The 27,219-nt window shown below is 46.3% G+C and overlaps 1 protein-coding gene across 1 annotated transcript in view; it reads left to right on the forward strand.

Annotated features, from left to right (window-relative positions):
- Nucleotides 1-27,219, forward strand: part of MIPEP (mitochondrial intermediate peptidase) — a 148,329-nt gene that overhangs the window by 49,179 nt on the left and 71,931 nt on the right. The window contains exons 7-9 of the mRNA XM_073583024.1: nucleotides 5,233-5,389; nucleotides 24,899-24,947; nucleotides 26,519-26,579. Coding sequence (XP_073439125.1) covers nucleotides 5,233-5,389; nucleotides 24,899-24,947; nucleotides 26,519-26,579 — 267 coding nt within the window. The remainder of the gene's footprint in view (nucleotides 1-5,232; nucleotides 5,390-24,898; nucleotides 24,948-26,518; nucleotides 26,580-27,219) is intronic.

Raw genomic sequence — 27,219 nt, forward strand, 5'->3', positions numbered from 1 at the left:
GAACCACAAAGTTCCGCGCTTCGTAGCCAGGTCCAGGGACCCTCTAGCCGTCGCTTGCGACGCCCTAGTAATTCCGTGGTCCCTGTTCCGACTTCCTTATCTGTTTCCGCCTCTTGCCTTGATCCCACGAGTAGTCAAAAAGATAAAATCGGAAGGCGTACCAGTGATTTTAGTGGCGCCAGACTGGCCGCGACGACCTTGGTACGCGGAACTGGTGAACATGCTCGCGGACGTTCCCTGGAGGCTTCCGGACCGTCCGGATCTTCTCTCGCAAGGCCCCCTTTACCACGAGAATTCTCAGTCTCTGAGTTTAACGGCATGGCCATTGAGGCCGCAATCCTGAGAGAAATAGGTTTGTCCGACCAGGTGATTCAGACTATGATCAGAGCCAGAAAACCGGCCTTTTCCCGCATTTACCATAGGTACTGGAAGGCTTTTTTCCGTTGGTGTGACGATAAAAATGTCTTTCCGATGTCCTTTTCTATTTCACCCATACTTGGTTTTCTCCAGTCTAGTTTAGAGGCGGGTCTGTCCCTCAGTACCCTCAAGGGCCAGGTCTCCGCTCTATCTATCCTCTTCCAAAGAGAGCTCGCTTCCTTGTCGCAGGTTAAGACCTTTCTCCAAGGGGTCGCCCACGTGGCTCCTCCTCATCATTCGCCGATAGACCCGTGGGATCTAAATCTCGTCCTTAGCGCTCTTCAAAAGGCGCCGTTCGAGCCTATCCAGGACATTCCTTTATCCCTTCTCTCATGGAAGGTAACCTTCTTGATTGCCATTACATCCATCAGAAGAGTTTCTGAGTTGGCGGCCTTGTCATGTCGTTCCCCTTACTTTGTTCTCCATCAGGATAAGGTCATCCTCAGGCCCGTTCCTTCCTTTCTTTTGAAGGTGGTGTCTTCTTTCCACATCAATGAGGATATTGTTCTCCCATCTTTTTGTCCTGCTCCTTCTCACCCTCTTGAGAAGTCTCTCCACAAACTGGGTGTAGTTAGAGCCTTGCGTGTCTATCTCGCCAGGACCTCTTCTTTTCGTCAGTCCGATTCTTTGCTGGTCATTTCTGAAGGTCGCCGGAAAGGGCTTCCGGCATCCAAATCCACGATCGCTCGCTGGATTCATTCTACCATTCTGGAAGCATACCGACTTCAGGAAAAACGGCCCCCTCCGGGAGTGAGGGCTCACTCCACCCAGGCTGTGGCGGCTTCGTGGGCCGTTTGTCACCAGGCTTCAGCTTTACAAATTTGCAGGGCCGCGACCTGGTCATCCTTGCACACCTTTGCGAGGTTCTACAGGGTTCATACCCAGGCCTCGTCTGATGCAGTTGTTGGTAGGAAGGTTCTCCAGGCGGCGGTGGCACACCGGCCGACCTAAGCCTTTCCTGTTCTTTCGTTCCTTATTGCTGTTCCCGCCCTTGGGATTGCTTTGGAACGTCCCATGGTAATCTGTGTCCCCCAATAAGGCGAATAAAGAAAGATGGATTTTTGGTTCTTACCGTAAAATCTCTTTCTTGGAGCCTTCATTGGGGGACACAGCACCCTCCCTGTTTAAGTTGTACCGTGTTGGGTCTTTGAGTCCCTTGTTGGGTTGGTACATATGTTTAGAGTTTTCTCGTTGCTTCTCCTACTGCTTTCTCACCAACTGAGGTGCTTGGTGCCTGTCGGTGGGTGTATACTGCCGGGGAGGAGCTAATTTTCTTGTTTTGCATAGTGTCAGCCTCCTAGCAGCAGCAGCATACACCCATGTTAATCAGTGTCCCCCAATGAAGGCTCCAAGAAAGAGATTTTACGGTAAGAACCAAAAATCCATCTGTTGGGGTCGCGGGATTTTATCTCTCTTTTTATACACCTTGTTTGCTTTTGCAGCTGCTGCTTGACATTGAGTACTGTTGCTCAGCTTACTTGTAACCAGAATCCCCCGTCCTTCTCCTTTTCAGTAGTCCAGAGTATACTCCGATTTAATGTATATGCAGCAATAGGATTACTCTGTCCTAGGTGTATTACTCTACAATAATCAGGATTAAACCTCTTTTGCCAAGTGTTTGCCCATCTGACATCTTATCCAGATTGTTACCATATATACTCGAGTATAAGCCGAAGCACCTAATTTTACCTAAAAAACCTGGGGAAACTTATTGACTCGAGTATAAGCCGGGTATGCCTTGTCCCCCCTCATCCCTATCCTTGTATGCAGTGCTCCTCATCCTTGTCTGGATGGCTCCTCATCCCTATTCTTGAATGCAATTCTCCTCATGACTATCCTTATATGCAGGCCCCATTCCTATACTTGTATGCATGACACCATCCCTTACCCTTGTATTCATGGCTCTATCCCTATCCATGTATGCATGGCTCCTTCCCTATCCTTGTATGCATGGCACCATCTCTATCCTTGTATGCATGGCACCTTCCCTATCCTTGTATACATGGCACCTTCCCTATCCTTGTATGCATGGCCCCATCCCTATCCTTATATACATGGCACCTTCCCTATCCTTGTATGCACGGCTCCATCCCTATCCTTGTATGCACATGCTCCATCCCTATCTTTGTATGCACAGGCCCCATTCCTATCCTTGTATACACGGCCCCATCCCTATCCTTGTGTGCATGGAACCATCCCTATTCTTCTATGCATGGCACTATCTCTATCCTTGTATGCACGGCTCCATCCCTTTCCTTGTATGTATGGCTCGATCCCTATCCTTGTATGCACGGCCCCATCCCTATCCTTGTATGCACGGCCCCATCCCTTTCTTTGTATGCACGGCCCCATCCCTTTCCTTGTATGCACGGCCCCATCCCTTTCCTTGTATGCATGGCCCAATCCCTATCCTTGTATGCATGGCTCCATCCCTATCCTATACTGCTCAATCTCTATCCTTGTATGCGTGGCTCTCTCTCTATCTTTGTATGCATGGTCCCATCCCTATCTTTGTATACATGGCCCCATCCCTATCCTTATATGCATGGCTCCATTCCTATCCTTGAATGCATGGCTCCATCTCTCTCCTTGTATGCAATGCTCAATCTCTATCCTTATATGCACGTCTCGATCCCTATCCTTGTATGCGTCTCTCCATCCCTGTCCGTGTATGCGTGGCTCCAACCCTGTCCATGTATGCGTGGCTCCAACCCTGTCCATGTATGCGTGGCTCCATTCTTATCCTGGTATGATTGACCCCCCTGAAAAAACATTAAAAAAAACCCATTACACTTACCTTCCTGCGCTCCCTCGCAGCGTTCTGCTCCGGTGTCAGCAGCTGCTTTATGCCTGTAAGCAGCGCATGGCAGGGACGTCATGCGCTGCTCACAAGCAGAGCACAGCTGCCGGAATACTCACCGCTCTCCACACCGGAATTATATGTGTGGAGGGCAGCGAGTACTAAGTAGCGCACAGTGTCAACCGCCGGGCGGTCATGTGTGCCGCTATTTTAGACAAATGAATATTCACCTCTCTTAAGTAGCGGCACACATGACCGCCCGGCAGCTGCAGGAGCTGGCTGCCTCGGATGATGCTGTGCACGCTATTACAGAGAAATGAATACTCATTGCCAGTGCAGTGAATATTCATTTCTCTTTAGCAGAGGGCACAGAAGTTAGCCGCAGCAGCCGGCTCCAGCAGCTGCCGGGCGGTCATGTGTGCCGCTACGTGAGGTGAATATTGATTTCTCTTTAGGCTATGTACCCACGTATGCAAAAAAAAACGGACTCCTTCTCAGGAAAAACGCATTTTTTGTGCTTTTTTATGCGTTTTTTACAGGAGCATCCTCCTGCTCATAGAATATAGTTAGAAATGCAGATTTTTCCGCAAAATTAATGAACATGCTGCGTTTTTTACCGCGATGCGGTTTTTTTGCAGAAAAAAACGCATCATGTGCACAAAAATTGCGGAATTCATTAAAAAGAATGGGATGCTTCTTGTATGCATTTTTGAAGCGTTTTTGCCAGGAAAAACGCTTAAAAAACGCGAATAAAACGCTTACATGGGTACACAGCCTTAGCAGCGGGCACATGAGTTAGCTGCAGCAGCTGGCTCCTGTGACCCGCTGCTCCGCCGCTGCCCTTCCCCATCCGTGTTCTGGACACCTCACTCAAGTATAAGCCGAGGGGGCGTTTTCAGCACAAAAAAACTGGATGAAAAACTTTGCTTATACACAAATATATACAGTATGTAATAATATACAGTCTCGCTCAGTTTTTATTATTTATCAATGTTTTATGTCATTAGCCAAAACTGACATTTTACTTTCAGTCCTGTCCAGAAGGCATTAAAGGGCACCTGTCAGCAGCTTTCATGCTCAGTGGCCTTATGATGAATCAGATTACAGATTTGGGCTAGGGCTACACGGTGACTTTGACCACAACAACCGTCACGCAACCAAAGATCTTTCAGTGAAACGGCAAGTTGCGGCACCATAGAAGTGAATGGGACAGCATTGCGACCCCTTACTCGGCTGTGACAAGCAAGTTGCTAAATAAAAAATATCACTTGGATGGATTTTTTGAGACTTGCTTGTCACTTCGTTAAGGTTTCGTTATGTGCTCCCATTCGGTTCTATAGCACCGCATGTAGCAGCAGCACTGCGTGAACTTTGGTCATATAATGGCTGTAGTGGCTAAAGTCACTATGTATGGTTCTGTCCTGTTGACAATAAAGAGATCTGGCATTGAAATTCTACATTTTGGATCCAACATACCCACAACATTTTGTCTCAGGAGGCCCCTGTATGTGTGAGATATGCAACCAGTAGTGATGAGCGAGCGTGCTTGGATATGGCGTTTTCCGATATTCTCGGGTGCTAACAGAGTGTCTCCGGTGTGCTTGAAAAATATGTTTGAGTCCCCGCCGTTGCATGTCTTGCATCTGGTTGACAGACACAACACACACTGGGATTAAGTAACAAACAGGAAATCCCCACATGTATTGCACCTGTCGAACAGCCATGAGACTTGCAACCACGGGAACTCGAACATATTTTTCAAGCACGCCGAAGTCATTCGGTTATCACCCGAGCATAAATAAGACCTTCTCCAAGCATGTTTGCTCATCACTAGTTACCAGTCCTGACGAATGTGGGTTCATTTGACATTTTTCTAATGCCCATCATCCTTACAATTTTTCTCGTTAAATTGAATGATCTTCCACGTGATATTATGGGACATTCTGAGTCAGACATATGTGACACCTGATCATTTCTATCCTTTTGTAGCTTATTATTATTTTATGTTCATCTAGGTTCGGGAAGCCGCCTACAAGATCTTCCTTTACCCCAACAGCAGTCAGATGAAATGCTTGGATGAACTGCTCAAGAGTAGAAACGCGTTAGCTCAGCTTGTTGGCTATCCGACATTTGCACACAGAGCGTTGCTTGGGACCATGGCAAGAACTCCAGGTGAGAAAAGTATGCGATTATCACCCAACTGAGGTGTTCAGTTTGTATAGTTCAAAGATACTTCCACCAGAAGGTCATAGCAAATATTGTGTGTCATGTTTTGGCAATGGGACTTTAACCCCTTTGCAACATCCACCATCCGACATCTGCAAGTTGCAAGTCAAGATGGCTTGTGACGTCCGACTAGGAAAAAACTGCAAGTTCCAAGTCAAGATGGCTTGTGACATCCGACTTTAAAAAAAAAAAAAAAAATAATAATAATAATTTGGTCAGTACTGTGTAATTTCATATGTAGGGAGGTAACACATTAGGGGAGCAGACATCGCAGTGTTAGTGAAGTCCGTTTTTCTTTTGCAGAAAAAAAGAATAGTACCGAGTAATGCATTAGTGTAATGAACATCACTGTAATTTTTTTCTACTGAGGTTTTTTTTTTACTTCTCATTTTTCTTTTCATTTTTGTCTCCTAAATTGTTACTTTTTTCTTTGCTACTTTTTTCTTTACTTTTTATAGTAAATTTAATAATAAATAGTACCCTTTAGGCTAAGTTCACACGTAGTGGAATTCTCGCGGAAGTTACCACGAGAATTCGGAATTCCATTCCGCGGGAAAATCGCATTTTAAATTCCCGTGATTTTCCCGCGGAAAAACTAGCGATTTGCAAGTGTAATTAGCTTGCAGAATGCTAGCGTTTTCCAAGCGATCTGTAGCATCGCTTGGAGAACTGATTGACAGGTTGGTCACACTCGTCAAACATAGTGTTTGACAAGTGTGACCAACTTTTTACTACTGAGGCTGCCTATGCAACCTCAGTAGTAAAAGATAGGATGTAAAAAATAATAATAAAAAAAAAATTTATGTTCACCTTCCGGCGTCCCGCGCAGCCTTCCCGCCTCTCTCCACGCTCCCGGCTTCTTCCGGTCCCAGTAATCCTTTGTGCGAATGACCGTGAGACGTCGCGCTCCCGTGACGTCATCGCGAATTACCGCGAGACATGACGCTCCCGCGAGACCGCGACGTCATCGCTTTCATTCTTGCAAAGGATTACAGGGAGCTTGGAGAGAGGCGGGAAGGCTGCGCGGGACGCCGGAAGGTGAGAATAACAATATTTTTTATTTTAATTTTATTTTACTCTGTCGCCTTATTGGGGGACACAGAACCGTGGGTGTTATGCTGCTGTCCACTAGGAAGCGACACTATGCATAATCTGAAAAAGATTAACTTTGGCTCCTCCTCTGCAGTATACACCCCTGGACGGTGTCAGCCTTCTCCAGTTTTTCCTTAATGTCGCAGGAGGCACACCTAAGATTTTTTTTACTCCGTCTTTTTCCTGGATTTTTTTCCAAAGGACTACAGATGAAGAAAAGAGGGTCTCCAGCGAGACTCCAGGCATGGCTCCCTCCTCGGTCCCCCATTAGGGGTACCCGGTTGAGGTCGAGGTGGCTATTCCCCATGTCGCTCCCTCACCAGTCCCTCGGGTACTGGTTCGAGGTCGAGACCCCCCCTCCTTCCTCAGTTCCGTCCGGCTCTGGTCAAGGTCGAGGCGACGATGAAGCCCCCTGACGGTGACAGCAGCACCCTCCCTAATCCCCCTCTGGGGGTATTAGGTTGAGACACCGCAGGTAGGGCCTGTACCAGGCACCAGGGACCCCAGTCCACCTGTGGGCTCCTTTTGGGACCGGGGGAGGTGCAGAGAGGCACGGCACTTATCAGAGAACAGGCTCCCTGCGCCCCGGTCTCTGCAGCAATGGCGCCCCAAGGAACCCTCCACAGGGCCCCAGTCGCACGCATGGCCCCACAGCCAGCCCTCCTTTCATTCTGGGGGGGTCTGGTTTAAATCCGACCCCCCCCCCCGGACGGCCTAGCCGAAATCGCCGCCCCATTCCCGCCCCCCGGATAACGAAAATGACACTGTAGTGTCATAGAAGGGGCGGATCGAGGCAGGAAGGGCGCGCTTTTACATGGCCCAGCGCGCCCTTTTCCAGCTCTCCGCCCCCTTCCCTCCCCACCTCAGAATCCGGTGGCCATCTTGCTGCACCTGGAGGAAAGCAGCACAGCAGTCTCCGGGGGGCACAGGACGTGGGACTTATCAGCGCTGGACCTAAGGGGGAGCACCGGTGGGGTAAGATCACAGCTGGGTCCTTAGTACTCAGCTGTGAATTCCTTTAACCTATAGCGCTCTCCTACTCCTTTCCTCTGCGTAGATACCCCTGTAGGGCCTCCACTAATCAGCCTAGGTACTATGTCGGGCTCAAGGAAAAGAACCAGGCAAGACTGCTTTTATGCAGTCTGCACAGCCTGCAAGGCCACTCTCCCCAGCGGCAGCACGTACCCGCACTGCTGGGATTGTACCCAAAAAACAGGACCTCAACCTGGTCTTGACAGCACTACAGTCACCTCCTTTTGAACCCCTTACGGTGGTCTCACTCCTCTTTCTATCACAGAAAGTGGTTTTCCTGGTGGCAATCACCTCGCTACGCAGGGTGTCTGAACTTTCAGCTCTTTCCTGCAGACAACCCTTCCTGGTTTTTTCATCAGGACAAGGTGGTTCTCCGTACAGTACCATCCTTCCTTCCGAAGGTTGTGTCCAGCTTCCACCTCAATGAGGAGATATCACTACCGTCTCTTTGCCCGGCTCCCGTTCATAGGGTAGAGAAGGCTCTGCATACGCTTGACCTTGTCAGGGCATTGCGTATTTACGTGTCTAGGACTGCTCACTTCCGGAAGTCTGATTCACTTTTCCTTCTTCCAGAAGGCGTTCGCAAGGGCCTACCGGCTTCCAAAGCCACCCTTGCTAGGTGGATCAAGTCCACCATTCAAGAGGCTTACCGCCTCAACAATTCTCCCCTTCCGGCCGGTATCACGGCACACTCTGCGCGGGCGGTAGGGGCCTCTTGGGCCATTCGGCATCAAGCCTCGGCACATCACGTGTGTAAGGCAGCCACTTGGACTAGCCTTCACACATTTACAAAACACTACCGAGTGCATACCCAGTCCTCAGCGGATGCGAGCCTGGGTAGACGGGTCCTGCAGGCGGCAGAACCCCAAGTCTAGGGGACTGTCAGCACAATATTCGTCCACTGCTTCCCACCCAGGGACTGCTTTGGGACGTCCCACGGTTCTGTGTCCCCCAATAAGGCGACAGAGTAAAGGAGATTTTTGTGTACTCACCGTAAAATCTCTTTCTCTTAGCCTTTAATTGGGGGACACAGCTCCCACCCTGTTGCCCTTGCGGGCCGTTGTTACGGTTGGGTTCTCATATTGTTGTTTGAGCCTGTTTATAGTAGCCTTTTTTTTACAGGCATGGTTATGTTTCTGGTATATTCTTCCTAATGCTTTTGCACAAAACTGGAGAAGGCTGACGCCGTCCAGGGGTGTATACTGCAGAGGAGGAGCCAAAGTTAATCTTTTTCAGATTATGCATAGTGTCGCCTCCTAGTGAACAGCAGCATAACACCCACGGTTCTGTGTCCCCCAATTAAAGGCTAAGAGAAAGATTTTACGGTGAGTACACAAAAATCTCCTTTTTACAGGGATATGGTACCCACAGCCCGGACCGTGGGTACCATCCGCAAATGTTCTGCTTACTTTTCGCATGGTGTGCACAGCCACATGCGGAAAGTAAACAGAACAATGCATTCCTATGTGTGCAGGATCGCTGCGATTCCGCAAAATTAATGAGCATGCTGCGTATTTTACCGCAATGCGATTCCGCCGCGGTAAAAACCGCAGCATTAGCACAGCATTGCGGAGTCCCATAGGATTGCATGGGATGCTGTTTTTTTGCGTTTTCACGGCAAAATCGTGCGTTTAACCCCTTTACTCCCAAGGGTGGTTTGCATGTTAATGCCCGGGCCAATTTTTACAATTCTGACCACTGTCCCTTTATGAGGTAATAACTCTGGAACTCTTCCATGGATCCTGGTGATTCTGACATTGTTTTCTCGTGACATATTGTACTTCATGTTAGTGGTAAAATTTCATTCATATAACTTGCGTCGTTTATTTGTGAAAAATGCGGAAATTTGACGAAAATTTTGAAAATTTCGCAATTTTCCAACTTTGAATTTTTATGCTCTTAAATCACAGAGATATGGCACTCAAAAAACTTAATAAATAACATTTCACATACAGTGGGGCAAAAAAGTATTTAGTCAGTCAGCAATAGTGCAAGTTCCACCACTTAAAAAGATGAGAGGCGTCTGTAATTTACATCATAGGTAGACCTCAACTATTGGAGACAAACTGAGAAAAAAAAATCCAGAAAATCACATTGTCTGTTTTTTTTTCATTTTATTTGCATATTATGGTGGAAAATAAGTATTTGGTCAGAAACAAGCAATCAAGATTTCTGGCTCTCACAGACCTGTAACTTCTTCTTTAAGAGTCTCCTCTTTCCTCCACTCATTACCTGTAGTAATGGCACCTGTTTAAACTTGTTATCAGTATAAAAAGACACCTGTGCACAACCTCAAACAGTCTGACTCCAAACTCCACTATGGTGAAGACCAAAGAGCTGTCAAAGGACACCAGAAACAAAATTGTAGCCCTGCACCAGGCTGGGAAGACTGAATCTGCAATAGCCAACCAGCTTGGAGTGAAGAAATCAACTGTGGGAGCAATAATTAGAAAATGGAAGACATACAAGACCACTGATAATCTCCCTCGATCTGGTGCTCCACGCAAAATCCCACCCCGTGGGGTCAGAATGATCACAAGAACGGTGAGCAAAAATCCCAGAACCACGCGGGGGGGACCTAGTGAATGAACTGCAGAGAGCTGGGACCAATGTAACAAGGCCTACCATAAGTAACACACTACGCCACCATGGACTCAGATCCTGCAGTGCCAGACGTGTCCCACTGCTTAAGCCTGTACATGTCTGGGCCCGTCTGAAGTTTGCTAGAGAGCATTTGGATGATCCAGAGGAGTTTTGGGAGAATGTCCTATGGTCTGATGAAACCAAACTGGAACTGTTTGGTAGAAACACAACTTGTCGTGTTTGTAGGAAAAAGTATACTGAGTTGCATCCATCAAACACCATACCTACTGTAAAGCATGGTGGTGGAAACATCATGCTTTGGGGCTGTTTCTCTGCAAAGGGGCCAGGACGACTGATCCGGGTACATGAAAGAATGAATGGGGCCATGTATCGTGAGATTTTGAGTGCAAACCTCCTTCCATCAGCAAGGACATTGAATATGAAACGTGGCTGGGCCTTTCAACATGACAATGATCCAAAGCACACCGCCAGGGCAACGAAGGAGTGGCTTCGTAAGAAGCATTTCAAGGTCCTGGAGTGGCCTAGCCAGTCTCCAGATCTCAACCCTATAGAAAACCTTTGGAGGGAGTTGAAAGTCCGTGTTGCCAAGCGAAAAGCCAAAAACATCACTGCTCTAGAGGAGATCTGCATGGAGGAATGGGCCAACATACCAACAACAGTGTGTGGCAACCTTGTGAAGACTTACAGAAAACGTTTGACCTCTGTCATTGCCAACAAAGGATATATCACAAAGTATTGAGATGAAATTTTGTTTCTGACCAAATACTTATTTTCCACCATAATATGCAAATGAAATGAAAAAAAACCAGACAATGTGATTTTCTGGATTTTTTTTTCTCAGTTTGTCTCCCATCGTTGAGGTCTACCTATGATGTAAATTACAGACGCCTCTCATCTTTTTAAGTGGTGGAACTTGCACTATTGCTGACTGACTAAATACTTTTTTGCCCCACTGTATGTTTACTTTACATCAGCACAATTTGGGAACCAAAATTTTTTTTTGTTAGGAAGTTATAAGGGTTAAAAGTTGACCAGCGATTTCTCATTTTTACAACACCATTTTATTTTCTCGGACCACATCACATTTGAAGCCACTTTGAGGGGTCTATATGATAGAAAATACCCAAAAGTGACACCATTCTAAAAACTGCACCCCTCAAGGTGCTCAAAACCACAATCAAGAAGTTTATTAACCCTTCAGGTGCTTCACAGGAATTTTTTGAATGTTTAAAAAAAATGAACATTTAACTTTTTTTCACAAAAAAAATTACTTCAGGTTCAATTTTTTTTATTTTACCAAGGGTAACAGGAGAATTGGACTGCAAAAGTTATTGTGCAATTTGTCCTTAGTACGCCGATACCTGATATGTGGGGGGGAACCACTGTTTGGGCGCATGGCAGAGCTCAGAAGGTAAGGAGCGCCGTTTGACTTTTTCACTGCAAAATTGGCTGGAAGTTTGGAGAGCTCCTGATGTGCCTAAACAGTGGAAACCCCCCACAAGTGACCCCATTTTGGAAACTAGACCCCCCAAGGAACTTATCTAGATATGTGATGAGCACTTTGAACCCCAAGAGCTTCACAGAAGTTTATAACGTACAGCCGTACAATTAAAATATCATATTTTTTCCACAAAAATGATCTTTTCACCCCCAATTGTTATTTTCCCAAGAGTAAGAGGACCCCAAAAGTTATTGTGCAATTAGTCCTGAGTACGCTGATACCCCATATTTGGGGGTAAACCACTATTTGGGCGCATGGCAGATCTCGGAAGGGAAGCAGCGCCATTTGACTTGTTTGGCTGGAATTGAGATCGGACGCCACGTCGCGTTTGGAAAACCCCTGATGTACCAAAACAGTGGAAACCCCCCAATTCTAACCCTAACTCCAACACACCCCTAACCCTAGCCCTAATGGGAAAATGGAAATAAATACTTTTTTTAAATTTTATTACTTTTCCCTAACTAAGAGGGTGATAACGGGGGGGTTTGATTTACTATTTATGGCTGGTTTTTATTTTTGGCAGCTGTCATACGCTAAAAATAGTTTATGCATCACCACATATTGAGAGCTATAATATTTCCATATTTTGAGCCACCGAGTCATGTGAGGTCTTATTTTTTGCGGGACGAGTTGACGTTTTTATTGGTACCATTTTCGGGCACGTGACATTTTTTGATCGCTTTTTGTTCCGATTTTTGGGACGCAGAATGAACAAAAACCAGCGTTTCATGAATTTCTTTTGGGGGGTGCGTTTACACTGTTCAGCGTGCGGTAAAATTGTTAAAGCGGTTTTATTCTTCAAGTCAGTACGATTACAGTGATACCTCATTTATGTCTTTTTTTTATGTTTTGGCGCTTTTATGCAATGAAAACAATTTTATATAAAAAAAAATATATATTTTTGCATCGCTTTATTCTGCGAGCTATAACTTTTTTATTTTTTCGCTGATGATGCTGTTTGGCGGCTCGTTTTTTACGGGACACGGTGACCTTTTCAGTGGTACCATGGTTATTTATATCCGTCTTTTTGATCGCGCGTTAATGCACTTTTTGTTCGGCGGTATGATAATAAAGCATTATTTTTTGCTTCGTTTTTTATTTTTATTTTTTAAGGGGTTCAATAAAGGGGTTAACTAGTGGGACAGTTTTATAGGGCGCGTTGTTACGGACACGGCGGTATCAAATATGTGTACTTTTATTGTTTTTTGTTTATTTTCAAAAAATGAATTTATTAGGGAATATTTTTTTTTTTTTATTTATTTAGCCATTTTTTATAAATTATTTTTACACTTTTTAACTTTATTACATTGTCCCAGGGGGGACATCACTGTTATGTGACAGATCGATCTGTCACAGGCAGTGCTGCAGGCATGAGGAAGCCGCCTCCCTGCAGACTCCCGAAGGTCCCCGCCACCATTTTGGATCCGGGGACCTGCAGGGAAGGAGACCCCCTCAGCAGCGCTGCACATTGCGCCGCTGCGGGGGTCTCAGGGAAGCACGGAGGGAGCCCCTCCCTGCCGATGCTTCCCTAAACCCCCGTACACTGCGATCGTGTTTGATCGCAGTGTGCCAGGGGTTAAAGTGTCGGGGGCGGTCTGTGACCGCCCCTGACACATGGTGTCGGGTGTCAGCTGTGATAATCAGCTGACACCCGGCCGCGATCAGCTGCGCTCTCCCCGTGAGCGCAGCTGATCGCGCTAGACGTACTATTCCGTCCTTGGGACTTAGGTCCCAGGTCACATGGACGGAATAGTACGTCTAATGTATGAAAGGGGTTAAAATCGCCGCAAAAAAAGCTACGTGTGAACCCAGCCTTACACAAACCCCACATAATATCCATGTAAAATCACCACTTACACACATCCCCAGTGTTTTGAAGAATTAAAAAAAGTCTCATTCGTCAAGAAGACGCTATTCACCAGAGGAGGAATACGCACTCCTTGCCTCCAGCACGGATTAAGGGAGTGAGGAAGATCCCACATTCCCCTATTTCTCCTCTTCAAGTGAGGAAGGACCCCCATCAAGGCGCTCTAGGACCCAGGGAACCCCTTCACCAATCATTTCCGCAGCATTTCTACAACGTGGGTAAATAGCCTTAATGTTTCGCAGTGAGGAAGGTGAAGGTCCCAGTACTTCTAAAACTGATGGTGCCCGTATTGACCAGGTCAACATTTTTCAGGAGAGGTTCCCCAAACAGTGAATGGAAGATCCGGAAAAGGTGCAGAGTATGCTCCAATAGGGAAATCTGAAAAGACACAATTTACCAGTGTGAAACCTGGCCTTTGCATTAAGGATTGCTTCAAAGCTTACCACACGTCCATATATGAATAAAATTTGTTTTTACCCTGTTAACTCAACATACTTTTATAATCTGATGTACTCCGCACATCTTGCACATACCGCCGCATTATAAATGGATACACCAGTAAAACCAAAAGCCTTATTATCATGCTATAACTGTGCCTCTATATAATTCCTTAAGAGGTGTAGTTTCCGAAATGGGGTTTTGTGGGGGGTTTCCACTGTTTAGGAAACATCAGCGGCTCTGCAAACACAACATGGCGCCTTCTGTCCATTCCATCTAAGTCTGTGCTCCAAAATGTCACTCCTTCCTTTTTGGAGCTCGGCAGTGTGTCCTAGCAGTAGTTTTCCTCCATATATGGGGTATCGGCATACTCAGGAGAAATTGCACAAAAGATTTTAGGTCCATTTTCTCCTGTTACCTTTGTGAAATTAAAAAAAATGTGGGGCTAGAGCAACATTTTTGTGTGAAAAATCAATTTCTCCTACGCCTCATTGAGGGACACAGGACCATGGGTGTTATGCTGCTTGCCACTAGAAGGACACTAAGTGAACACAGAAAAAGTTAACTTCTCCTCTGCAGTATACACCCTCTCACTGGCTGAGATTTCCCCAGTTCTTGCTTAGTGTCTGTAGGAGGCACTTGGGTCTGGCTTCAGACCCCACCGTTTTTATTTTCAATTTTTGAGTTTTCTGTAAATTTTTATTTTTTTTAATTAACGGAGTGAAGGGGGCGACGGTTCCTTTCAAGGGTCCTCTCTCGCCTGAACCAACAACAGGTGAGAACGCGGAGTTTACCTCCCCTTACCCGATCTCCCGCACAGATAAAAGGGCAAGTGCACGGAGCACACCGGCGTGCACGGAGAAGACCACTACTGAGGAGCGCTTCTGATGCCCTAAATTAGCCCCATGGCCTCTCCATCCCCCTGCCCATAGGGAGGATCGATTGAGGTATACCCCTTTAAGAACTCCTTCGGCTTTGCTGCATCGCCCGGGAGCTGGGTCCCGGATAGCGCGGCCTGTGTGAGCACCAGTTTGAAGGTATGGGGTCGGGTCCTGGTCCCTGGGAGAAGCGGTGACCTAGTGTCAGCGGCGGTACGTCAGCTCCCCGTCGCAGCCCCCCGTTTTTTCCTTTCATTCAGCACTTAGCCCTGGAAGGTCCAGAAATTTAGTCCCCGGCTTTTAGGCCAGGCTAGGCCACAATTTACATAGCGCCGCCCACCGTTAGCGCCACCGCCCACGTCAAGCGCCCTGTTAGTCTCCGGAGCCATGCTTTTTACCTCGGCCTGCTCTGTGACGGTTGCGGGGGGCGTGCACTGACTGACAGCACCTAGTGACGCTGCAGGGCCACTGCTATTCCTCCTGGGGACACAGCATCAGGACCGTGTGTAAGGCTAGTTTCACACTAGTGTTACCAAGCGCAGGGCCGCTGCTAAGCTCCGCCCCTGGCCACGCCCCCTCTAGTCAGCTCCTCCTCTGGGTGCATGACGCTGCATGCGATTAGCGTACCCTATATTTAGCGTTGGGTACGCTGGCATGCGCCGGCAAAACCATACCAGCGCACAGCCAGCATACCCAACGCTAAATATAGGGTACGCTCATCGCATGCAGCGTCATGCGACCATAGGAGGAGCTGGCCGGGGGGCGGAGCTTAGCGGCGGCTCTGCGTTTGGTAACGCTAGTGTGAAACTGGCCTAAGATGCATCTGCCCTCAGAAGAATGCTTAACTCCTTCTCTGCACATTCCCTTCACCTGCAGCCCATGCTCTGCCTGTAACCCTTTCGGGGGCACTATGTCTCAATCTAAGGAAGCCAAAAGGGCTACTAAGAAGCACACTGCGTTCTTTACCTCTTGTGCCACTTGCAAGACTGCCTTGCCTAGTGCCCAAACTAATCCATTATGCACAGATTGTGACCCAGCTTGTGCTCAAACGCCATCCGCCGCCGCTGCCACCGGGCCCTCTGAATTTAGTCCCCCTGAGTGGGCTGCGTCCCTGTCACAGTCTGCGGGGTCCCTGACCAAGGCTATAGACTCCCTCCGTGACTCCTCTTTAAGTCAAAACGTGCCTTCGCAGACCGAGAAGGTTTCTGGCGACTGCCGAGAACCGTCCACCAGCAGGGGCCGTACTCGTTCAAGGGATGGTCAGGTCTCTAGAAAGCGGACCCATGACACGTTCACCAGTCACGCCCGCGCTTCAGCATCTGCGAGCTCTGTCTCTCACTCTCCCTCTCCCAGTGTTCGCAGCGAACATGACTCTGAATACGAGTCTGACATGTCAGTACCCCAGAATCCCCCCAATGACCAAGAATCGCTTGATTCTCTTATAGAGTCAGTCAACAGGATTCTGAAGTTGGACGAGGACAATATTCCTGGCCCGGAACATGTATCTTTTAAAAAGACTAAACATGTGTGCAGAGTATTTGCCAGCCATCCAGAGCTTAAGGGTATTGTCCAGAGACATAGGGACCGGCCACTTAAATGGTTTTCAGGTCAAAAGCCTGTTGAGTAGAGTTGAGCGATACCGTCCGATACTTCAAAGTATCGGATCGGAATGGATCGGCCGATCTTAAAAAAAAGTATCGGTATCGCCGATTCCGATGCCGGAAGTCCCATTCAAGTCTATGGGACTTCCGGTATCGGAATAAGAAAAATCCTGTTTTTCCCTTGTACAGCCTCTCTGGGGTCTGTACGGGCCTTTCGGGGGGCTGTGCCGGCCTGCCAGGGGGTCTGTGCAGGCTCCGGTGGTCTGTGCCGGCCTGCCGGGGGTCTGCAGGCTCCGGTGGGCTGTGCCGGCCTGCCGGGGGGCTGTGCAGGCTCCGGGGGGCTGTGCCGGCCTGCCGGGGGGCTGTGCCGGCCTGCCGGGGGGCTGTGCCGGCTCCGGGGGGCTGTGCAGGCATCGCCCGATGGGACTACAAGTCCCATCGGGCGATGCCTGCTACCATGACAGTGATTGACACATTAGCCAATGATGGGACAGTAGTAGTCCCATCATCCGGCTAATGTGTTGAATGTAAAAAAAAAAAAAAAAAATTACATGCTACATACATGCTACATACATACAACATGCATACTACATACATGCTACATTCATACTACATACTACATACATGCTACATTCATACTACATATATACTACATGCAACATGCATACTACATATATACTACATGCATGCAACATGCATACTACATATATACTACATACATACTGCATGCTACATACATACTACATGCTACATACATACCACATACATACTACATACATACTACATGCTACATATATACTACATATATACTACATGCTACATACATACTACATATATGCTACATACATACTACATACATACTACATGCTACATACTACATATATACTACATACATACTACATACATACTACATGCATGCTACATACATACTACATACATGCTACATTCATACTACATATATACTACATGCAACATACATACTACATATATACTACATGCATGCAACATGCATACTACATATATACTACATGCAACATACATACATATATACTACATGCAACATGCATACTACATATATACTACATGCATCATGCATACTACATATATACTACATGCTACATACATACTACATATATACTACATACATACTGCATGCTACATACATACTACATGCTACATACATACCACATACATACTACATACATACTACATGCTACATATATACTACATATATACTACATGCTACATACATACTACATATATGCTACATACATACTACATACATACTACATGCTACATACATACTACATACATACTACATGCATGCTACATACATACTACATACCACATACATACCACATACATACTACATGCTACATATATACTACATATATACTACATGCATGCTACATACATACTGCATGCTACATACATACTACATACATACTACATGCATGCTACATACATACTACATGCTACATACATACTACATATATACTACATGCATGCTACATACATACTACATGCTACATACATACTACATATATACTACATACATACTACATATATACTACATGCATGCTACATACATACTACATATATACTACATGCATGCTACATACATACTACATACATACTGCATGCTACATACATACCACATATATACTACATACATACTACATACAATACATTCATACAATACATACATAGACATACAGTACATATAACATAGAGTAACATACTTACCAATACTTGTCACATTGTTCCCCGAAGCCATTGTCTTTTACGGAATAAATATTAACATAACAAACCACAAAAATACTCACCCACGATCCGAAGCAGTCCACGAGTGTGTCCCACGACGATCTTGGGTAGAGAACTCCAGCATCAGCTGTTGCTGCCGTTCTCTACGGGCTGCAGGAATCCAATGACGGAAGGTAGGTATCCTTCCGCACTGTATTCCTCCGCCACTTAAAAAAAAAAAAGTCCCTAGTCTCACTTTATGCCATTGCTGTGTGGGAATACTATGTTATATGTACTGTATGTCTATGTATGTATTGTATGAATGTATTGTATGTAGTATGTATGTAGTATATATGTGGTATGTATGTAGCATGTAGTATGTATGTAGCATGCATGTAGCATGCAGTATGTATGTAGCATGCATGTAGTATATATGTAGTATGTAGCATGTAGTATGTATGTAGCATGCATGTAGTATATATGTAGTATGTATGTAGCATGTAGTATGTATGTAGCATGCATGTAGTATATATGTAGTATGTATGTAGCATGTAGTATGTATGTAGCATGTAGTATGTATGTAGCATGTAGTATGTATGTAGCATGCATGTAGTATGTATGTAGTATGTATGTAGTATGTATGTGGTATGTATGTAGCATGTGGTATGTATGTAGCATGTAGTATGTATGTAGCATGCATGTAGTATGTATGTAGTATGTATGTAGTATGTAGTATGTATGTAGCATGTATGTATGTAGCATGCATGTAGTATATATGTAGTATGTATGTAGTATATATGTAGTATGTATGTAGCATGTAGTATGTATGTAGCATGCATGTAGTATATATGTAGTATGTATGTAGCATGTAGTATGTATGTAGCATGCATGTAGTATATATGTAGTATGTATGTAGCATGTAGTATGTATGTAGCATGCATGTAGTATGTATGTAGTATGTATGTGGTATGTATGTAGCATGTAGTATGTATGTAGCATGCATGTAGTATGTATGTAGTATGTATGTAGTATATATGTAGTATGTATGTAGCATGTAGTATGTATGTAGCATGCATGTAGTATATATGTAGTATGTATGTAGTATGTATGTAGTATATATGTAGCATATAGTATGTATGTAGCATGCATGTAGTATATATGTGTTATGTATGTAGTATGTATGTAGTATGTATGTGGTATGTATGTGGTATGTATGTGGTATGTATGTAGTATGTATGTGGTATGTATGTAGTATGTATGTAGCATGTAGTATGTATGTAGCATGCATGTAGTATGTATGTAGTATTTTTTTTTTTTTTTTTTTTTTTTTTTTAACATTTAACACATTAGCCGGATGATGGGACTACTAGTGTCCCATCATTGGCTAATGTGTCAATCACTGTCATGGTAGCAGGCATCGCCAGATGGGACTTGTAGTCCCATCGGACGATGCTTGCACAGACCCCCGGACATCAGCACAGCCCCCCGGCAGGCCGGCACAGCCCCCCGGCAGGCCGGTACAGACCCCCACAGGGTGCACAGACCACCGGCAGGCCGGCACAGCCCCCCGGCAGGCCGGTACAGACCCCCACAGGGTGCACAGACCACCGGCAGGCCGGCACAGCCCCCCGGCAGGCCGGTACAGACCCCGGGCAGTCCACACAGCCCCCCGGCAGGCCGGCAGAGACCCCCGGAAGGCCCGAAATGACGGCGCATCATGATGCGCACACACCGCGCATCATGATGACGTCAGGCTGTCAATCAACTTTGAACTTCCGATTCCGATGCCGACTTCCGATATTGAAAAAATATCGGAAGTCGGTATCGGAATTCCGATACAGCAAGTATCGGCCGATACTTGCGGTATCGGAATGCTCAACACTACTGTTGAGGCTAAATACCCTTTTGCTCCAGAACTAATGAAGGATTGGTTACAGTCCCCTTCTGTGGATCCTCCTATATCGCGTCTTGCTTCCAAAACCCTCCTATCTGTTTCTGAAGGTGGTTCTGTCAAAAACCCCTCTGATCTTCAGATTGACTACCTTGCTCGCTCAGTTTTGAAGCTTCAGGAGCGGCACTCTTTCCATCTTTCGCGGCGACTTGGGTGCCTAAGGCTATGGCCGCCTGGACAGATATGTTAGTTACTGCCATCCAGGATAGGAATCTTCCTGCGGAGGCAGCCAGCGTCGCCAGTCAGATAGTTTACACAGGAGACTTTGTAGTGGATGCTTCTTTAGATGCCGCCAATTGAGCTGCACGGGCAGCCGCAAATGCAGTCTCCATTAGAAGGGCCCTATGGCTCCGCGACTGGCGGATGGATTCCACTTCCAAAAGATCTTTGACTTCTCTGCCTTATCAAACCGGTCGTCTATTTGGAGAGAAACTGGATCAACTCATTTCTGACACTATCGGGGGGGAAGAGTAAATTCCTTCCCCAACAAAGGCCTGTGCGGCCGTTTCGGAGTCAACAGCTGACTCATTTTCAGTCCTTTCGCAACAATTCCATTTGGTCCTCCACAACCTTCTCTTCAGGTCGGTCCCCGCGTGGAGCCAGAGGTTCCCAGGTCTCATACAGACCTAACTGCTCTTGGAAACTCAGGCCAAGGGCATCTGGATCTAGGGGAGCCAGATCCCATAGATCCTCTACACAATGACATGTTGCGGTATCTGACGGACACCGACAAAGTAGGCGGTCGTCTACTTTCATTCAGTCAGACTTGGCTCGCGGTCGTCCACGATGAGTGGGTCAGGGAGCTGGTGTCTTCCGAATACAAAATAGAATTTTCTTCCCCCTCTCCGACACATTTTTTCCGGTCCTCACCTCCCAAGACAAAGACAACAGCCTTCCTTCGGGCCGTTCATGTGCTGCAAAGGGACGGAGTCATCATTCTGGTCCCACAAGACGAAAGGTTCAAGGGTTTTAAAACCTTTTTGTGGTTCCAAAGAAGGACGGTACGATGCGTCCCATACTGCATCTCAAGCTGTTAAATCAGTTTGTCAAGGTACAGTGATTCAGAATGGAATCTCTCCGTTCAGTCGTCGCCTCAGTCGTCGCCTCCATGGAAAGAGGAGAGTTCCTAGCATCCATCGATATCAAAGATGCTTACCTTCACATCCCAATTTGTCCATCCCACCAGCAGTTCCTGTGCTTCGCATTTCGTGAGGAACACTTCCAGTTCGTTGCCTTGCCTTTCGGACTCGCCACCGCCCCCAGAGTCTTTACCAAGGTCATAGCGGCTGTCATGGCCATTCTTCACGCTTGGGGAGTGGTAGTACTTCCGAATCTGGACGACCTACTGATCAAGGGTCCGTCCCTTCCAGCCTGAGAGGAATCCGTAGATATCACAGTAAATACACTTTCTCGCCTGGGTTGGAAGATAAACTTCGAAAAGTCTTCTCCGGCATCGGCTCAGCAGGTTTCCTTTTTGGGAATGATCTTGGACACTTCCCGTGGGTTGGTCATTCTCCCTCCAGAAAAGACACGAGCCTTACAACAAGGAGCGCAGACTCTTTCCCGACCAGTTTCTCACTCCATACGTTTCAGCATGGGGGTTCTCGGAAAGATGGTAGCAGCGATAGAAGCAGTCCCATTCACACAGTTTTATCTTCGCCCTTTGCAACATGCGCTGCTGTTGACTTCGGATAAGAACCTATCCCCTTGGACCGTCAGTTCCTTCTGTCCCTGCGGGTCAGACAAACCCTCAGGTGGTGAACACTGAAATCCTCCCTGAATCAAGGGAAGTCCTTTCTCCTAGTACGATGGTTGGTGGTGACCACCGATGCAAGTCTTATTGGCTGGGGTGCCGTTTTTCGCCACCACATGGTACAGGGTCGTTGGTCTTTTCGAGAGTCACGTCTCCCCATCAACATCTTAGAGATATGAGCGATCAGACTAGCCCTACTGAGTTTCAACCATCTCCTCGCAGGTCACCCCATCAGGATCCAATCCGACAATGCCACGGCTGTGGCGTATGTCAACCATCAGGGGGGTACTCAGAGCAGGATGGCCATGCACGAAGTGAGTCGCATCCTCCATTGGGCCGAGACCAACCATTCGCCCATCTTGGCAATCCACATCCCGGGGGTAGAAAATTGGGCAGCGGATTTTCTCAGTCGCCAGGGCCTTGCCTCAGGAGAGTGGTCTCTACATCCGGAAGTTTTTCAGCAGATTTGCCATCACTGGGGGACTACGGATGTTGATCTCATGGCCTCAAGACTAAAAAACAAAGTTCCTCAATTCATTGCCCGATCACGCGATCCATACGTCATCGGAGCAGATGCCCTAGTTCTGCCGTGGCACTGGTTTTGACTCCCGTACATTTTTCCCCCTCTTCCCTTGCTTCCAAGGGTCATCAAGAAAATCAGACCAGAGGGGTACCAGTGATCCTAGTCGCGCCAAATCGCGCCGGGCATGGTACGCAGAACTAGTCCAACTTATCGCCGACGTTCCCTGGCGACTTTCAGATTGCATGGATCTACTCTCACAGGGCCCGATTTACCACCAGAACTCTGGGGCCCTGTCTTTGACGGCATGGCCGTTGAATCCTGGATTTTAGCACAAGCTGGTTTCTCTCACGAGGTGATCTCCACCATGATTAGTGCTAGGAAGCCCGTGTCCATGCGCATTTATCACCGCACCTGGAAGATCTTTTTCTCGTGGTGCAAGGACCATGGTCGATCCCCTCTGATGTTCTCCATCCCTTCCATATTGGAATTCCTACAATCCGGACTAGAGTCAGGCCTCCCGCTTAGCTTGCTCTAAGGCCAAATTTCAGCTTTGTCCGTTTTATTCCAACGCACAATTGCCACCAAATTGCAGGTGAAGACGTTCATTCAGGGAGTTTCCCATGTGGCGCCTCCCTATAAAAGGCCATTGGAATCATGGGACCTTACCTTGGTTCTCGGAGCCTTGCAGGAAGCCCCTTTCCAACCACTGCAGGACGTGCCACTAACTGTTCTCTCTTGGAAGGTTGTCTTTCTAGTGCCAATTGCATCAATCAGATGAGTTTTGGAATTGGCGGCCCTGTCCTGCCGTCCTCCGTTCCTGAATTTTGATCAGTTCAAGGCAGTTCTGAAAACGTCCCCGTCTTTCCTGCCCAAAGTCATGTCTTCCTTTCATCTCAATGAGGAAATTGTTTGCCTTCCTTCTGTCCGGCACCAGTCCATCACATTGAGAAGGCCCTTCACACCCTGGATGTGGTTAGGGCTCTTAGACGGTACATCTCGCGGACGGCTACCTTCCGCAAGTCAGATGCCCTGTTCGTGCTTTCAGAGGGGCATAGGAAGGGTCTAGCTGCCTCAAAAGCCACGCTAGCCAGGTGGATTTGCTTTGCTTCAGGAATCCTACCGTGTCAGGTGCACACCTATCCCAGCAGGGATTAAGGCGCATTCTACCCGATCAGTGGGCGCCTGTTATGAATGAGTCACCGAGGAGGAAAAAACAAAAAGCAAGCTAAGCCCAGAAAACCAGAGAGGTTGGTAACTGGCGGATTGCAGACCCCTGATCCTATCCACAACAACTAGCAGTAGACGTGGAGCGTGCCTACAGTGGTCCTAGACGCCTCGTCACGGCCGGAGAACCAAATAAGCCTAAAGAGAGAAAGGGAAAATCTAAACTGCCCCAGAGCAGACCCCAAAGCAATAGACAGCCCCCAACATGTATTGTCGGTGAAACAAGATGAAAACACAGACACAGGTAGAAAGATAGGCTGAGCAAACGATGGGGCCCTCGCTAACTAGAAAGGACAGGAAAGAAAAGCTGCTGTCTGCAATCACGCAAAAAACCCTGCCAAAAAGAATGTCCAACACGTCTGATAGAAAAAGACCCTGAAGTCACTAGACTTCAAATCACTATATCAGCACTCAGGTATATTCTGAAAAACAGTCCCAGAATTACTGGGACCAGATGAAGCGTTCCAGAGTTATTACCAGATAAAGTGAGGCTGGTCAAAATTGAAAAGGTGACGGTGAAAACAGGTAAGTGAAAACAAACTCTTGGGTGAATGGGTTAAAGTAGATGGATGCCCAAGCTCCACCTAACAGTGGCCCCTAAATGTACGTCTCTGATTCTTCATTGCTTTTGTGCCAGTTTTTTGTCTATTTTTTTTTGTTTTGTGCCTTTTTTTTATATCATATTTGCACTTTTTTTTTTTTTTTTAATCCATTTTTAAATCCAATTTATGAGCTCGCCTGTTTTGTGTTTTCTTTTGAGGACGTAGTTTATGGATTTCATGTTTTCAGCTGATTCTTTCTTGCAACTTTTTTAAAAAGGTGCAAAATTTGGTTCAATTTCGCTCCGGTTCCCCTCTGGTGTGTTTTAGCGCATGATTTTTTTATTTTTTTTTTTTTTTTACATCAAAAGCAATTCAAGGCAGGAAAAAAGCCTGGCGCCAAATACATGAATCGCGTGCACCATTTTGATGAATTATGGCTCCAAAAATGTTAACAAGACAAAGGAAGTGGATAAAAAAAAAACCAATGACGAATCGCAGTCATAATGTCGGCTTAGGCTTAACCCTGCAGTCAGAACAGAGAGTAAAGGATCAAACAATATGTATAGATATAATTTGAACACGTATTTTGGATGGCATTGCTTTTAAGACCTGAAAGGAAGCTCTTCTCCACTTTATATGATACTCTGTGTGCAGGTCACATCAGAACTTTCTTGTCTTTCGTAACTTTATCTGCTTTCATTGCCAGAGACTGTGATGCTGTTTCTTGAAAAGTTATCCAGCAAACTAAAAGAACGGTAAGTTACTATCCTTATTGTGGAGGGTACCTAACATACTGGAAAGGTCTGTCCAAATATTATAGCCCCTTTAAGGCTGGGGCTACGCAGTGGTTTCTAGGTGTTCAATAGTGATGAGCGAGCATGCTGGAATAAGGTGATATCCGCCATGCTCGGGTGCTAATAGAGTGTCTTCGGCATGCTCTAATACTATGTTCGAGTCCCCGCGGCTGCATGTCTCGTGACTGATCGACAGCCGCAACACAGGCAGGGATTGCCTAATAATCAGGAAAGCCCTCTAACATTGTATTAGAGCACGCCAAAAAGGCTCTAGTAACACTCCAGCCTGCTTGTCATTATCCGAGCATTCTCGCTGATCACTAGACTGTTCAACATAGAATCACAATGTCTTGCGCTATACTGTGACTTTTGGTGGTGTGAACACTCTCCTACAGACTTGTTCACTGTGTGCATGGCCCATGTGTTTGTATTTAATGATAGTTAATGTTGCGACTAGTAAGTTGCCCCAACAACGGCACAAATTGAATCTTTCTGGATTTTTGAATGTTCACGTTTACTATAAAGTAGATGAGACCGACAGCAGGACATTTGAGTTCTTATACTCCGCTCTAGATGTGATGTAGAAGTACGTCCCCCTAGTCCTTTTCCACTGTACAGAGCAGGCTCAGGAGCTGATCCCGCCCCATTCCATGAAAACACCGACTGTTTTACATAGTTGACTTCTCCAATTTTAACTACATAAATGCCACCGTCAATTTTCAGCGGTGTTTAAAGACCCCGATTGCTGGTGCACACATTGGCCCCCACTGGCAACCATCCTTGTCCTCTTGTGAAGCTCAGCCTTTGGCATAGATGACTAGGAGAATGTCATTTTCTCCATATACTGCAATGAGACCTCCGGTAGGCCCCTGTGAAGAACTGTGCTTATTACGCTTGATTCACAATTTGCCGAGAAAGGTATTAGCTAATCATTCATTAAACAAGCTAGCCAAATTAACATTATATAGAAGCAAAGATCAATTTGTGTGCTAGGATCAGGTTCTTTTTGCTGAACAAGAATCAATGTTACTGGTGGGCCTTTGCCAACCCAGTCAGATGGATTGCAACATATCTAGTATAAGCGACCAAACAATAGAAAGTTCAGGTCCCCTATAAACTCATTAAAAAAATAAGTAGAATATATAAAATTTTGAATCACTTCTGCCCCTTCTTTCATCATTAAAAGTAAAGAAATTAAAAAAATAAATGTTATCACCGACCTGTAAAAGTCCTTTCTATCAAATGATGAAATTTGTCCATTTATTAAACCCGGTAAGGAGTCTTTGTTGTGTGGGAAGAAACCAGAGAACCCAGAGGAAACCCATGAAAACACGGGGAGAACAAAAAACCTCTTTGCATATGTCCTTGGTGGGAATTGAACCCCGGACCCCAGCGCTGACCTCTGAGCCACCATGCTGCTCCTGAGAGTTTAGTATCAGAACGTTCCCTTGCTGAGTGTTACAACAGTTATGTTATGATCTCGGGATTAAAATATTTTATATGATTTTTTTTTTTTTTTTTTTTTTTTACAGGACATTGAAAGATTTTGAAATGATGGTGGAAATGAAAATGAAGTTGAACCCCATGAACCCGGTAGGGAGGATTTTATTCTCTCCTCATTCCAGTGTAGGGCAGTGATAAGAAACAAAAAGATGTGTAAAGGCCCCGTCACACTAAACGACGCACCAGCGATCACGACAACGACACGACCTGGCAAAGATCGTTTGTGCGTCGCTACATGGTCGCTAGTTAGCTGCCAAACAGGCATATCTCCTAAATGACGCAGCAGCAATCTGTATAATGACCCCAGCGGTCGTTGGGACCTTGTCACACAGCATGTAGTGTTTTAACGATTCAACCTAGTCGCGCCTGCGCCGCAGAGATATGAGTCGCCAACGAGGTCCCTCGTCATTCATAAAGGGTGTCAAACTATGCGATTCAGGCACACCAGCGGGACGCCAACGATCAAAAAACGGCCCAGGACGTTCGAGCACCATCAGCGACATCGCAGCGGGGGCCACATCGCCGCTGCATGTCACACATAGCGACATCGCTGACGATGACGCTGTTGCCTCATCAAATCTGTGTCGCTTAAGCGATCTCGCTTAGTGTGACGGGGCCTTTAGGTTCAGGCTCTACAACAAAAGACGTGACGACATTCACCCCTTAGTGACCGCAGATACTATGCATTACAACGGCGATTATGAATAAAACTGTAGAGCCTCCCCAGAGT

The sequence above is a fragment of the Dendrobates tinctorius genome, unplaced genomic scaffold (assembly GCF_039654945.1).
Source record: "Dendrobates tinctorius isolate UK_male_01 unplaced genomic scaffold, ASM3965494v1 ptg000075l, whole genome shotgun sequence".
In the NCBI taxonomy this organism is placed as follows: domain Eukaryota; kingdom Metazoa; phylum Chordata; class Amphibia; order Anura; family Dendrobatidae; genus Dendrobates; species Dendrobates tinctorius.